Raw genomic sequence first — 15678 nt, 5'->3', positions numbered from 1 at the left:
TGTGTGTGGCACATCTGCCCTGAAGAAGTGATTCACCATTTCCTCAAATGACTGCAGTTTTACAGTTTTCATTTCTTCTTTGGCCAGGTGGCCAATGAAGTACAGCGCAATTGCTGAGATATGCACCCAGACCTTTCTGTTCTCACCTAGTAACTGGGAATGTTTAAGAATCCACCACTATTTATGCTCCATGCCCTGTGAGCATTCTTTTTCTCCTCAGTCACATCAAATGAAAAATGTATTAATTTGTATATAGTTCCTGAGGTCCACCGCACCCTGCTGAGCAGCTTAGCTCCTGTAAAGGGGTCTCTGCTATGAAATGTCATCCTGTATGAGATAACCATGCTACACCAAGCTGCACTGGTGTATATAAAATACAGGCTCTGTAGACTGGAAGAATTAAGAATTAACTTACCATATGGAATTCCTCCACTTGTACGTAATGTTCAACCAAAAATCCCAAGATATCACCATGACGGATGGTGGTGTCAAAATCTTGTTCCGCTAGGAGAAGTTCGCACTGTCTGACTGCTTCTTTGGGATCTTCAGAGTAAACTCTAGGAAAAGAGCAAAAGGAAACTGTTAACAATCTGAGGGAGAGCATTCAGCTTGTCAGGTGAAGAACAGGGAAGATTACTGTTGTAACCAGGACAATTACTGTGTTATCTTTCGTAATCACCCTTCTGACAGAGCTACACTGTCCTCAGTCAATGCACTTGCTTGTATTTCAGGTTACCTTTTCATCTTTAATGTCAACAGCACTTTTAAAATTCACATAATGGTTTCCCTGTTAGAAAAATATAACAGCAGCTTTTAGAAGCTAGTCTGGAAATTATTATTAAACTGTAAGTACTGGTACAACTTTCCTTCTTGTATGATATTTCTGTCAGTCGCTTACATGTTCTGAATACTGCAGCTTACCTCCGAGCATGGATGAATCGCTTGATCAGGGTTATCTTGCTTTGCAAATGTGCTAGTTTGCTTTCCTGTTCCAGAGGGCTTCTGGTCTTTGCTTTTGAAAGACACTTGTATGCTTCTGTCAGTGCTCCTTGTGCTTTCTCATAGTTCTGATACTCATCAATTTCTATCTGCAAGAGAAGAAATGAGATTGAAGTCTTGCTCCAGAGCTAACAAACCAAACATCTTTAGCAGTCGCAGACGGAGAAGGTACCTGAGCACATGCATCATAGAAACTTGCCAACAGGTCAAGGGCCCTTCCTTTCGTATAGAAGCTAATGATGTTCTTCATAATCTCGGGGTCCTTGCGCCAATCCAGTGATTGTAGATAATTGGCTGCCATGATATAAATCTCTCTCTGTCTGGAAACTCCCGCAAAGAAGACAATTTTCTCGGTATCTCCAGATTTCAGCAGTGCCCTCATAGCCTAGCAATGGAAAGGAGGGCACAGGGAAAGAGGGGGAAAATATCACTATGAATGCAAAAACACAAGCTAGGAAGCCTCATCTGAATGGTCTACTGTATGAAGGCTGTTCCAAGATTGCCTTCTCAAAACACTCTTGTTTTGAGAAATCTTAGAGAGGTAATAGGCTCAGCCTCTTCAACTTTTTCTTTCTACATATCCAGGCTGACCTTTAACTTGTTTCCTGCTTGCGTGTATTTCTTGGTGGCCATGTGGTAATTGCCTTGTCTCATGCAGCAATCGGCAATTTGCTCCAACAGCTCTGTCCGGGAATCCTCAGAGAGGTCCTTGGAGTCCTTAGAGACAGTCATCTTCTCGGCCATTTCCTCTGTGATGGTCAGGTTCTGTTTCAGGCAAAGCTGCAGAGCTTCATGGTACTGGTGGAAGTGAGAAAGCAATGAGATGCTGCAAATACTGCAGTGATACTTCAGGTTGCTTGTGGTGTAACCTACAGCTATGTGAAGGCACAAACGTGGGTGCTCCATCTAGAGCACTGTTGTGTAGTTAAGCATCCTGACACCAGCTCCTGTTCAAGTACACACTGTCTCATTTTGTTCACTAAGAATGCATTTGTTCTTCCATGAAGACCGTTGTTCCTCACCAGTTTTCTCAGAGGACACTAGTGTGGCACTAACGATTCATCCATTTCATCTCTTTGAACGTGACATTCTCAGAGACGTACAAGTCACATTTCTCAGGCATGGTAGATTATATTAAGGTTTTCAGTAAATAAATAGAAAATAAATACAGGTGTTTAAAAGATTTTGTTACATATTTGGCTACTTCCCATATAGAAACAAATTATAAGTAGAATATACAATAGCTTTTAGCCCCGAAAAGGGCTACTGTACTCCTGCAAAACACGGAAGTCAGAAAGGCAGAGGGGCTCATTAAAGAGGGATGCGTTGGTACCCTACAATTGCTGAGCCGGTGGGCTGCCACCCCATGAGTCACTGGCACAGGCGGAAACTTTAAACCTTACAAATGTCTCCACGTATCTGTTTACCAACAAAGATAAAAGTATGCGCATGCACGTACGCATCTGTTGTGCTTCTCTTTTCAAGGAGGGAGCAGAGAAGCTGGAGCCTACCTTTTTGGCTGTTAGCAGTAACTCCATTGCCTTCTCGTACTGAGCATGTTCAACAAAAAAATCTGAACAGCGGGCTAGCAGAGCTGGGTCTGATTTCTCATCCAGATCTTCAGCGATTAGCTGTAGGGCCCCAAACTGCTGCGTGGCAAACGCTAGCTCCAGTGCTTTGGAGAAGTGGCCTGCCTACAAAATAAGAATGAATCTTTGAAGACCAGAATAAGCACTACAAAATCTGTCTACTCTAGAGTGGATTAATAAGGCACCATGAAGAAATGAGGAATAAACAGTACATATAGCCAAAATTACAGTTGATTTAATGTTTCTCTGCTGTAGGAACTGCTTCAGTTTAAAGTTTGGTTTATTTTTACTAAAAATACATTTACCTTGTGGTATAACATGACAGCTCTGTCCATTTGCTCCCCCTTTTCCTCATAATAGCAGGCTGCCTCTATCATGTCTTCTGGAGAGCTCAGAAGAGCCAGGTTCATCAGCTGATCATCTAAATTGTTCTCCTGTTCAAAAGCAAAGATTTGGCTCTTGGTATGCAGCAAACAAATTTCATAATTCTGTCTTCTGGCAAACCTACAGCTTTACACTGTCCCATAGTAGCCCATCAAACCTCCTTTCTGCGTAAAAAACTGTTCCAATCCAAGTACAACGATGCAATGATAAGAATTTGCTTCAGGCAGTTTTCTGTTGAGATATACAAGAAAATAATGTCTCATACAATCAAGCCTTTATTGATGCACCTTTTGAAGAAGATGCAGGCAGAAACCAGGAGCATCTGCATAGTGGGCTGTACATAAGCAAGCAGTGTCTTGCAAGAGAGAATGGGCACAAACAACTTGTACCGCTTTCATTGTGTCTGCTACTTAAGCACAGAATCCTGCTTTGCTTTGGGCCATGAGTGTACCTCTTCGCATACCTTACACAAGCGGATGGCGTTGTTAAACGCTTGGGCCCTGGTGTAGAAATGTACAGCCTGCCTGATTTCATCCTGGCTCTCATACTGGCGGGCCAAGTGATACGATGCTGCCCAATTCCCTGTCTCATTTGCGATTTCAGCAGCCTGAAAAGGAAATTATATAGCTTGACTTTGTGCCCATATTCATCCCAGGAATGAGATCTCTCTGGAAGCAGATGGGAGCAGGCTGCCTTACCTTCTGAATGTTGCCCTGAAAGCAGTGGACGCGGACCAGGGAAAAATAATCCTCAGCCAGTGCATAGTATTTTAGTGCAGATTCCATATCTGATTGGCTCTCCAGATATTGAGCCCACCATTTCCACAGATTCCTAAAAAAGCAACAATATTAAATGCAGTAACAAGAATTGACAGAGACTGCATTTTTCAGTCCTGGATATCTTGAACTCAAGACTAGATACATTTTTTCAGAATGTAGACAGGCTTTACTCCTACTCAAGAGTGACATTCAAAACTCTACACCGTAAGGCAGTTCAGCCTAGACATCTAATGGTTTTGAGGTGAGGTGTGGCATAATCCTGAAAAGCTGTAGGAGGATCATAATGGCTAAGGCAGGGGTTGAACTTGCGGCTAGGAGGTTTCATGCTCTTCCTTCCCTGCTCTCTTCGCAAGCTGTATTTCAGACCTGGAGTGCTATTTGAGAGGAGGAACAATCAGAGCACTGACTTGTCTTTCATCTTGTTGACGTAGTTCTCCAGGGCTTGTAAGTCTTCAGAGAGCATTCGAGGAACCTCGAACCGATGCGTGTCTGACTTCTCGTAGCTGTAGAGAAGAAGAACATAGTAGATGTGAAATGACTGCCTCCTTCTTAGCTCACTTCCTGTGTTAAAAAAAAAAAAAAAATCCATTTAATGTTGTTTGACAACGATAGCATGACAACGCTGGTAACACTGCTTCTTTTGTGTTATTAAGGTCACTGTAAGACCAGTTGCAGTCAGCCAGCGCCATCAAATAATAAAAAGTTCAATGATCCTGCAAGGCACCTGGAATCAGGGAGGCAATGTGATCACAGGACAGTAGGTACTTCAGAAGTGCCAGTGATGGCCCAAAGAAATATCCTAGAAAGCTCCCCAGACTTTAAGCGTATCTTTGTACAACTGGCTGAAAAGGTCACAAGAGCCTTGGGCTCCTCACCTTGCCTGGTCCTTCTGCCCATCCGCTGCAACTTCAGGGCCTTCCACTACCAGGAGATCCCTGTGCGCAGGCCACCATCCACCGTTAGAGCCTCTCCTCACCTCCCTGCCCACCTTGGTCATCCAGCGGCTCTGGTGTGATCACACCAGAGCTCTGCTTTGACTCTGAACAGAAGTGACTTTATTATATTATTATATTGTGAGGCTTCATGTGGTAAAACGCATATAAAAACAAGACTTCAAACAACAGATGCAACACATTAAAAATCACCTCCCTAACTTCTCTAGGGACTTGTCAGTGACAGGAGAGGACCGGGCACCAGAAGCACCCAAGGCAGACTAAATTCTGCCACAGTAGTTGTGTCTGAGACTCTCAGGAGAAGTAAACAACTGGGTTTTGTCATGGAAAAGGAAGGCAAAGAGGGCAGTGGTCTTCCAGAGACAAGTACAGGATTGGATATTAGCGGGGTTCAATGGCTGGCTCTGACAAGACACTTAACCTTTGCGACGCTAAGCTTTGTTAGCCTGGGAGGGTGCTGGGAAGTTTATTGTAACAACGCTTTCACTCCATGAGATAGAAAGCCCCAGAAGCAGGAAAAGACATTAATTAATTATTAGTAGTCATCACCAGACATCCTCCTTAGCCTGCCTCCAGTCTCCACAGGAGAACCAATCCCTGGTGCCACAGGATGGTGCTTACTGGGTGAGGGCAAGGCCGTGCTCTCCGGTGGCCTCCAGGTGCTTGGCATAGTTGTAGTACGTGGTGCGTAGGTGAACCCGATCGTGAGCTTCAGCCGTTTCGATGGCTTTCTGCCACTGGTTTGAGGCTTGATAGAACTTGTTCAGGAGGTCGTAGCGTTTGCAAGCCTTGTACAGTCGCTCCGCATCCTCCTGGAAAGACAGCACACCGTGAGCTCTGACCCGCGTTTCACAGGCGTCCTTCACAACAGGTGCTGTGCTTTGGAGTAGTTTATTAGTGCAGCTCAGTGTAATGCAAATAAAGTAACAATAATTCAGACAAGGGGTTTAACCAGCTAAATATACGTAGCCTGGAATAACACATTACTGGGAAACAGGATGTTTATGTGAAAATAAGGAAAGTGCTCAGATCCTGGTATTTACTGTACAGTATCTACTGGGGGGTGACATGAGCAAACCATCAACAATTAAAACACTGTCATCAGGAGCCATTTCAGAGAGGGGAGATACGCTCGTGTGGGGCTACAGTTAACAGCCACGCTGCCTACCCAGCAGTGAGGTCCAGGAGAAGGTCCTAGGCACTGGGCGTTTTGGCAAGAAGGCATTACAGCTGGGGACCCCCTGCGACCTCCGAGCCATCTCAGAGGTAGCAATGCTGCTCGTGGATAACCAAGATCCGTTCCTGGGAATAAATGCTATTAATCTACTACAGAATTAGAACAGGAGGATTTTGACGATGCTGACGCAAGGGCGAGCAAATTTGGAACTATTATTTTTATGCTTTGAGAGGTACTCCTGTGGAAGGAGCATTTTCCTGCTCCACCCAGCTGCTGTCCAGCTGAATGTTATATTTAGTAAATTGAGATTATCTGCTCAAGACAGAAAAATAGTTTCTGTCTCTTATTGTTTCAATTTCAAAAAAGCATAGAAAGTTGAGAAGGAAAATGCCTGCACTGTGATTCTGTATGAGATGAAAAAAAGCAACAGAACTGCCTTCATTTTGCTACGGTTCTCCATCACCTCTCCAAATAGACCTAAATATCCAAAAGGAGTAGTAGCTTTCTCTGCCAGGAAGCTTTTCCAAACATTTAGTTTGAATTTTCCTTTTCTTCTTCTCTTTAATTCAGAATAGTTACTCTCGCTCTCTCTCTGGCATTTGTACTCTTAAAATAGTTGTAGATTCCTAAACATCCTTTTAAGCCAAATTCTAAGTATTCAGCTATCTTAAAGATTTCCTTGTCTGTGAAATCTTTCCAGGAGCTTAACAAATTGCACTGATTTTCTCTGAACTGCTTCCAGTTCATCAGTGGTTTTTTTTTTTTTTCTGGTAATGAGATACTTAAGGGTGGAGGTCAATGTTCCAGCTGCAGCTGCAGTAAATACATAGACAGAAGTTATCAAATCAAAGCCCCAGGATGCGGTGTCTCCTCAAACACAGCCCCAAACAGATTTTTGCTGCAGAGCACCTTGCTGTTCTTCATCTAATTTGTGATTTCCTATGAACTGTGGGGTACTCCATCAATCCTCCTTTCCCAGTTTTTCCCTCTTACAGATCATATGCCTGGATCTTTTATGGTTCCCAAACTAAAAATCTCTGCTTTTCTTACAGATCTTTGATGAAGACATTAAACAAAGGTGAGCCAAGTGGAATACATGATCTTATAATTAATCTAACTTAGCAGTGTTCCAGTCAGTTTTCAATCCACATGATAACACCAGTCTCAAACCCATTTTAGATCTCAGTTTTGTTGGTAACCAAGGGGAGTGGGTTCAGGCTATGATAAAGACACAGGGGAAAGACAGGGTCCATTCATTTTGGTATGTATTTGCTCCCAGGTCGGGCTCCAGATACAGGTACAAGGGACAGTCGCCCTGTGCACTGGCCTACAGGGAGAACAACCTGCCCACATCCTCTGGCTGTGCTGGACCCAGGCACGTTACTGCTCCCACCTCGGAAGAAGCCAGGATGGAAATCTGGGTGACTGCAGTACAGCAGGCATCCCTGGGGCAGCACAAGCAGCAAATGTGACTTGCCAGAGGTCTCAAACCCCACAGGAAACATCAATTTTCCCTAAACTCTCTGGCAGAACACAGTGTTACCCTTTCACTCCACAACAAACAAACATGTCAAAATGGAACTTGCATTTTCCATACTGGACCTTAAAGTATGTTCGCTGAAACATTTTATCTAGAACAGTAGTACACCCTAGTACACCCTTTTTAAAATACAGCCAAACCTAGAATGATTAAGCTTGGAAGAATTATGCCCCCACAGTTTTTCTGTTTAACGTTTCACACATTAAACACTCCTTAAAAGATGTTTCCTCCATTCAGCAGTTTCCTCCATTCAGCGGTTTCGCATACAGGAGTAAAATTCCCATATAAATTCTGTACAGCAGTTAAGAAAACAGACAAATTAATTTGCTATACCCTTAGCAAATGGCTCCTGGTACTCTTATTTCCAGGCAGCAGATTTTGCCACGATTGTTCTCATCTACTCTCTGAGGAATACGAGGAGGGCTTGGGGGACTGCTGAGCCTCTGGAGTTCAGGGAAAGGCCCTGGTCACTGCCACACAGGAGTCGCGCAGCGTGGGGCTGTGCGGTGCTGAAGGAGACGCCTATTTCCCCAGGATAAAAACTCAACTTCAGGAAAATAACTGTTGGAACTATTCCTCATCACTCCTTGGAAACCTGGCGACAAGTTTTATTCCCCTCCAAGGCTTTTGCATCTCAGGATTTTTTTAAAATGATCAGTTTCTCATTTTGTGTCCCCAGTTAAGCGGGGCGGGCATTCCCGGATGTGTACGGCCGGTGGGTTTACCAGCATGCCCAGCTGAACGGCCAGCACAGCCACTCTGGCCTCCTGCTCCGGTTCTTGTTCAGCCTCCCGCAGCGCCTTGGCTCCTCTTGCGTGACCCATGTTTCCAAGGCAAATTCTGGCAACGTCGAGCCTCTGAGTCTTCACACACATGCGAGCCATGTTCTCCCAAACAGCCTCGCTGTCAAAAATGGGAAAGGAAAGGAGAGCTGTTACAGGGTCACCTGCAAGGCTTGGGTGCTGAGGGGGTAAGGTGAAAGGGAAAACCATTAGTACACCGGACACTGGCTGGCTGTAGCAAAGAGACTCCAGTTGCTGCATAAAGACTGAAGAGGAACAGAAATAAGCCTCAGACATAAAGGTCAGTTCTGCAGCTGAATGCCTGCAGCCTTAAGGAAAAATTGCAGGTTTTTTTTTTTTCACCAGTGTCTAAACAAAAGTGTTACGTTTGCACAAACATTTACCATGCACTCATCACTGCGGTTCTTGCTGTAGCTGCCACATATCGACATTCACAACACCCCCATGTCAATGTTTGGAATTCAAAAGAAAAACTATTAAAAAAATCTTATATACAGAAATGTCCTGCATGGCTCAAACATGGAACCGCTATCAGGAGCCTAACAGTCGTACTGAGCAGCAGGGAATGATGTGCAGGAAACGACTGACCAAACTGTCATCTTCTAATTTAAAACTTGCATCAAAAATGGCACAAAGGAAAGCTTTGCGATGCTCGGAATGAGAAGTCCTCAGGGCTAAGCGCTTACACTCTGCATTGCAAAATCCTCTGCCAAGGCGGAGGCAGGGCCCGGCTGAGCACCACGCTGCGTGGGGACGTCAGGCAGACACTTCACCATTACATGGGTGACAAGTAGAGATTTTCCTAGATTCTATTTACATTTGAGGCTCTTCAGAATACAATGCAATATGTTTGACTAGTAGAAACCAAAAGCATTTGAAATATGGGGGTTTTTTCCATTTGTGAACCTCAGTGGCGGTATGATCCACGCAGCTCTCAGACACAGCACAAAATAATTATCTAAATGATAAAAGCAGGGGACAAAAAAGAAAATGATTGAATGACACTTCAGGTCCTGCATCTGCAAGCAAATCCCCTTCCAGTTTTCCTATGATTAAAATGTTTTTCTTGTTTCAGTTGCTGTGGGAAAGCTCTGCACAAACAGGGGAAAGTGACTAACCGGGAAGCAGCGAAGCAGATGAGACGTGACGTGCTGTCAAACACATACCACAAAGAATGGCAGCAAAAAAATGCTTTTACTCATTTGCTTTACGATCAGATCATCTTTCACTTGCAAATACAACTGGTATAAAGTTTTCAGGTAGCAGTCAGCATAAATATGTTACATAAACTCAGTTAGGGCCAAACAGTATAGAGAAAATACAATAGGACCAAAAGTGATACATCGGGGTGAACTTCAGACAGTTCAGGGGTTTTTGCTTGTTTAGAAAAGCACAAATGCATATCTGAGTATTTGGCTGAATTTCTCAGATCTGCGAGTCCACGCCGAGTGTGGTTCAACCACAGTCTGCTCTTACGCTCTGCTCCGACACGGCCAAGAGCCCCAGCCCGGGGAGCCAAAAGAATGCTGAACCAGAGCGTGGCCGTTTTCCAACTGGAAAGGCCTTACCCAGGCAGCGGTGCTGGATCCTTCTGAGCGTGAGTCTCTGCATTGCCACTCAACACAGAACTGCTGACTTGTATCAGCAGATGTGATCATCCTAATTTTTGAAAAGTTGGAATCGGTTTCTTTTGTATTCCTGCCACTGCTTGTATCTGGAACTGGAAAAACCAGGAAAAACACCTTTAAAGAACATTTGGGTGGTGTTAGATATTGTCACCCGGCTTTGACAAACAAGAACACTGAGCTCTGGCATTAGTAAAAGACGGCAAATCCTGTGCGCGTGGGCACGGCCACGCCTCACCACGCACAAGGAATGGAGATGTGTTTTCCAAACTCTGCAGCACGCCAGAAGTCCCCACTAGCCACATCACTCTCGGTGAAGGAACGCACACCTGTGCTGCGCTTTGTCAAGCGGACTAACAGCACGTTTCTGAAAGGAAATAAAAATCTTTATTTTTCAGAGCCTTGACAGTTCCCTCACCGCAAGAAGATGAGAGTTCATGGGCTTGAACAGAGACAAGCGGATGAAAAAAATCTTATTTAGACTACAGGGAGTGGAAACTTTTGAAAGGACGTAGACCAAATAGTGTATTTGAAAGTACAAAGTTAAAAGATAACAGTGTGCAGAGACACACAGTAGGACTTAGAACATGCCACTCCTCCTCTTTAGGCTGTGTTATGCTTCCCTGAATGGCAATGGCTCCTGCCACCAAAACGCGCTGGGAGCTGCTGCCCCAGGGATTCCTCTCTGGAGCTCTTGCCCCACGCACAGCCTGCCCATGGGCCACCTCAGCACCCATGCCAGCCATATGCAGCAGACATCCAGATGTGCCTCTGCCCTGAGGAGCTGGAGCTCTGCTATCCCCCCTCCTCCGTCTCTTCCTCCTCCTCCTCCACTCCAAACCATTTGCACAACCAACCCGAGAGGCTCCAGCAGTGGGGCACCACTTGAGTGCAACAAATACAAAGGAAGAAACATCTCCAGTTGATGCGCTCTGTGTTTAGTTTTATTTGACAGTCAGCTGAACACGAGCCAGCAGTGTGCCCAGGTGGCCAAGAACACCAGCAGCATCCTGGCTTGTATCAGGAGCAGTGTGGCCAGCAGGACCAGGGCAGTGATCGTGCCCCTGTACTCGGCACTGGTGAGGCCGCACCTTGAATGCTGTGTGCAGTTTTGGGCCCCTCAGTACAAGAAGGAGGTTGAGTTCCTGGAGGACGTCCAGAGAAGTGCAACAAGAAACAGCAGCTGAGGAAACTGGGTTGTTCAGTCTGGAGAAGAGGAGGCTGAGGGGAGACCTCATCGCTCTCTACAGCTGCCTGAGAGGAGGGTGTAGGGGGCCGAGCGTTGGTCTCTGCTCCCAAGTAACAAGCGATAGGATGAGAGGAAATGGCCAGGGGAGGTTTAGATTGGATATTAGGAAAAATTTCTTTACTGGAAGAGTGGTCAGGCACTGGAACAGGCTGCCCAGGGCAGTGGTGGGGGTCACCATCCCTGGAGGTGTTCAAAGAATGTGTAGATGTGGCACTTCAGGACATGGTTTAGTGGACACAGTGGTATTGGGTTGATGGTTGGACTTGATGATCTTGGAGGTCTTTTCCAACCTTTAACATTCTCTGAGTCTATGATTTTGGCAAGCACTGCCTTCCTGACAGTCCCAGCTGTGTAGATGGTGAGCACACACCAGAAATTCAGCACTGTCGTCAAACCTGACCAGCCACTGCATTTGGAAGTGTTCATGGTAGAGCAGCGCTTGCATGGCCTCATCCAGTGCAGAGACCAAAGCAAGAGACGGGCTAAGAGCAGCTCACCAGCACAAGTACCCATGAAATGTGACAACATTGCCTCCTGCTGATAGTCCTTTCTCCTGCCCCTGCCCTCCAGAAGCGCTTGAAGGCAAGTTTCATCTGACGAACCTGGCCCTGCTCTGCGCAGAGGAGTTCCCGTTCTCCCACTGGCTTTGTTAGCAGCTGCATGGGGGAGAACCCACAGCCAAACCTTCTCCCCTGCTCCACAGAGCCGCAGCAGAGGCTGGCTCTCTCCAGTAGACATGTCCCTCACAAGGAGGACACTGCTCTGACAAGGCACATACATGTGTTGGTTCAATTTTCTTCCCGTAGCAAAATACTAGAAAACTATTTCTGCTTTGAGAGACATGCACTTCAGCACCACACTCAACATGCTGCTGCTACGGTACGTGGGTATTCCTGACACAGCCCCACACCACTTGCTCACAAAGACCATCTTCAGCTGCATATTTTATATACTTATTAATATATTTGTTTGTGTTTATTATTTTAATATATTGTTTATTATATCTTATGTAAAATCTAGAAAGGTACCAGGGTAACACCACCCTGTGAAATGCAAAAAGTCCAGAGTAGTTTACAAAAATACATTACCACACAATGCACAGAAAGTCTGACTGAAACCACGGGGGATAATGCAGCACATCCGCGCTCCCAAGCCTGGGCCAGGGTCAGGACACCAGGACTGATCCATCCCAGCTCCAACAGAAAGACCAGGGGATCTTCAGCCAGAACCTCAGTTTTACCTTCTCGCTGTGGAGACACCTCCAGCCTCTCCCCACCATGGCTGATCAGAGCAAGGAGACACTTTATAGCACCAAATTCTTTTTCAGAGATTTCCCTTGCAAACCATTCAGCTTGAGGCACCCGGCAGGCTTGCTGGCAGGAGCGGGCAGGCCCGCAGGGGAAGAGAACAATCCCGGAAGAATCAGCAACACGCTTCCACGTTTCTCTGTGTCTTGAGAAGACCAGCCACGGCACAACCTCCCCGGCACGCGGACATCTCCAGCACCAGAGCAGGAGTTCTGCCCATCAGATTTGCTGCCCCGCAGAACTGTGGGCAGATTAATGTAGGGGTGGGCAAGGAACAAGAAACAGGAGGTGCAGAACAGGCTCACTTAAATCCCAGGCAAAACCATGGTTTATCGAGCCACAGTTGTCAGAGTAGCGGGAAAGACGAGTCTGTCTTTGCATCCCTAAAAGGCAGCAACTCTTCTTTCCAGGCGCAGCCCCATTGTCACACATAAAATGCCAAGGAACGATTTACCCTGCCCCCAGCTCACACACTGGGAATTTCCTGTTCTTCCCCTCCTCCTCCTCCTTTTCTTACCCCTGCAAAGCTGTTTGCATCCGTACTTCATCAGCTGAAATTGGAAACTTAATGAAGATCAGACGCAGCAACAGCGCGAGCAGAGCCATGGGATTGTGCCCCCTGAGCATCCCAGTGAGCAATGCCTCCCCATCAAGCTCGTGAATAATCAATCTGCTGCTGTGCCCCTGACTCCCCGGGCTTCAGGAAGCATCAACAGCACTACAGACTTGGAAAGCTGGAGATTTATATGTCTGAAACATCACCCTACAAAATCTCTCTCCCTATATTTAATGAGGTATATTTGGAAAATGAACATATCTTCTGTCTCTTGTGTCTAAATATATTGACCAGGAGGAAAAAAGAACATCTTTTTCCAATTTGGGCTCCATTTCATTGAACAGGACGCTAAGTATTCTACTTTAAAAGACTACTGTATAGTGCAAAGGGAAATACTAATCTAAGCTATGATATCCACAACACTAATATCAGCTATAATATCTACAACATGATAATATACATTATTACATCCCTGTGACAGTATATTCTATATAATATATTATTATATCCCTAATGCATACATCTACCTGGAGCAGGCGGGTGTCCCCTTGTGCCTCAGGCACAGTCTGGGCCCTTAAAAATGGAAATAAATCCAGCAAGTGGGAGAGCTTCTGCTGACCCAACAGTGGGGACAAGGAAGCTTCACTTCCCTATCACAAAATGAACTGCAGAAGAAATGCAAAGCAGATTCTCAGCAGCTCCGCCGACTGGGAGTGTGGGTGTACTGGTACACGCAGTGGGTGTACTGGTCTGGTGCAAAGGGTTTACCACAGGAGCTACCCCAACACAAACGGCGCTGGGGCTGGTCGGGCCAAACACCGCGGGGCACGGGCACCACCCCTCCCCAGCCTCCACCCACTGCCTACGTGCTGCTCCGGGGCTGTCTGCAAAGGAAAAGGATGGGACAAGGCAGGTGCTGCTTCCTAAGGAAAATCAGCAACATCTATTACTGGTTTTCAAACGTTAATCCCTTCCCTGGATTCCAGTAACTTAAAAGTTTCACCTTCCAGCCCCTGAAAAAACGTGTCAGAATAATGTCATCTGGCTGAAATGCAAAACAGTGGGTGATTCCGAGCAGACAACTCATTTGTGATCAACCTTACATACCCATGACTTGATAGACACGCAGAGGATCGAAGCACCGTGTTGTGGACCATAACGGCCACAGAGCGCTTGGACACGGTCAAATGAGATCAACTACTTGGCACCTGAGGTTAGCAGGGACTCAAAGCTGTTAGAAGTGCTACGTAAAAATTTTAACCCATCTGTAAAAACCGACACTGATCTTATCAAGCAACAGCAAAATAAATAGTTAAAATGTCAAAATTGGTGGCTTACTGCCTTGTAATCCAGAAAAAACTCAGGACGAAAAAACTAAGTTTTACCTGACATAGCTAAATTACGTTGAATGATTTTAAAATGTATTTATCAGATTCTGGTTATCCCTGTTCAGCGGGACTGAAAGACAACAGGGAACTAAATAATATATGAAAAATTGCAACAATTCAATGAGATTCTTGAGAGTGTTAATCCTATTAAAATTGTGCTTCTCTCAGTAATATGTCAGGCATTTTTTGTGTACAATCAAAACACTGAAAGCTGTCTAGATTATTCCTAAAAACCCTTTCCTGGCAGAAACAGAATATTTTATAAAGCAGCCAAAGCTTTATAGTGTAGTATCTACAATATCACATTAAATACATAGTTTTGTCTATTCCAAACTGATCCTGATAAAACCAATACCAAGCTATTGTTCAGTGTGGATTGTATCAAACAAAACTCTTCTGTCCTAAGGAATGCAGTAAGTACTGCAATTGAGTATACTTCTGCACATTAATCCTTTTTTGAAGGATCAGAAGTATTCCTGGCCTGTTTTGTACTGAAAGCACAAGATCTCTGAGTGGAGACAGAGAACGTCACTGACTATGAACGTGCCAACAAGAACCGTTTGATTAAAACTGTAACAAAAATTAATAACTGAGCCATCTTGGTATGAGCAGGCTAGGAAAATTTACTGGAGCTTTGCAAAACTCATTTAATTTTGACTTGGTGCAATCTACTCATTTGGAGAATTCTCCAATTTTACATATTTAGATATTGGTTTTAGCTGAATAGATTTCTTGCCCAGAAAGACCCAAAAAGCTTCATAAGCTGCTACAGAAATCGTAAGGAGTAATTTACCCTACTGCTGAGCAAAACCGCTCTCTAGCATGGAACAGTCAACGAGCAAACAGCTACTTCCATACAAGAGCATCCACCAGAAATTTTGCCATGGGGGAAAAAGCCACCAGGTACTGGCTGAATTAGGGCAGCCAGCAGCAATTTCTACCGCCTGCGCTGGGCGTCGCATACTCCCTGCACTGGTCTGATGGCTGGGTGGGCTGAAGAGCGCGGAGCTGCAGCCCCTTCTGCTCTGTGAGCCATGAGTGGGCTTCCCAGAAAAATTTCCATCATCACAAAAGCGAAAAGTCCCAAATCATTTGTGATGTGGCAGTCCCCATCAACAGACAGACAACCCGGGCTCAAAATTACGCAGCCTTTTCAGAGATGACCGCCTCACGAGGCCACTCTGCCGTCAGTCCCAGCGCCACCTCCTGTGTTTTACGTGGCAGTGAACAGACCCACCTGACTCATCCGCATCCGTTCCCAGCTGCAACTCACTACGTAGCCACCCTCCCATCTGTGGCCGCAACAAGAGACAATCTGGGAGACAAAGA

At 45.4% G+C, this 15678-nt stretch overlaps 1 protein-coding gene across 1 annotated transcript in view; it reads right to left on the bottom strand.

Annotated features, from left to right (window-relative positions):
• IFT140 (intraflagellar transport 140) overlaps positions 1 to 15678 on the bottom strand; it is a 90752-nt gene that overhangs the window by 1448 nt on the left and 73626 nt on the right. Inside the window, exons 19-29 of the mRNA XM_086760262.1 lie at positions 8147 to 8324; positions 5326 to 5516; positions 4159 to 4254; positions 3671 to 3803; positions 3436 to 3579; positions 2894 to 3022; positions 2511 to 2693; positions 1591 to 1797; positions 1172 to 1384; positions 922 to 1088; positions 416 to 557 (exon numbers count right to left, since the gene is read on the bottom strand). Coding sequence (XP_086616388.1) covers positions 416 to 557; positions 922 to 1088; positions 1172 to 1384; positions 1591 to 1797; positions 2511 to 2693; positions 2894 to 3022; positions 3436 to 3579; positions 3671 to 3803; positions 4159 to 4254; positions 5326 to 5516; positions 8147 to 8324 — 1783 coding nt within the window. The remainder of the gene's footprint in view (positions 1 to 415; positions 558 to 921; positions 1089 to 1171; positions 1385 to 1590; positions 1798 to 2510; positions 2694 to 2893; positions 3023 to 3435; positions 3580 to 3670; positions 3804 to 4158; positions 4255 to 5325; positions 5517 to 8146; positions 8325 to 15678) is intronic.

Source organism: Chlamydotis macqueenii, chromosome 15 (assembly GCF_036417535.1).
Source record: "Chlamydotis macqueenii isolate bChlMac1 chromosome 15, bChlMac1.mat, whole genome shotgun sequence".
NCBI lineage: Eukaryota > Metazoa > Chordata > Aves > Otidiformes > Otididae > Chlamydotis > Chlamydotis macqueenii.
This window is presented reverse-complemented; position numbering and strand designations above follow the sequence as displayed.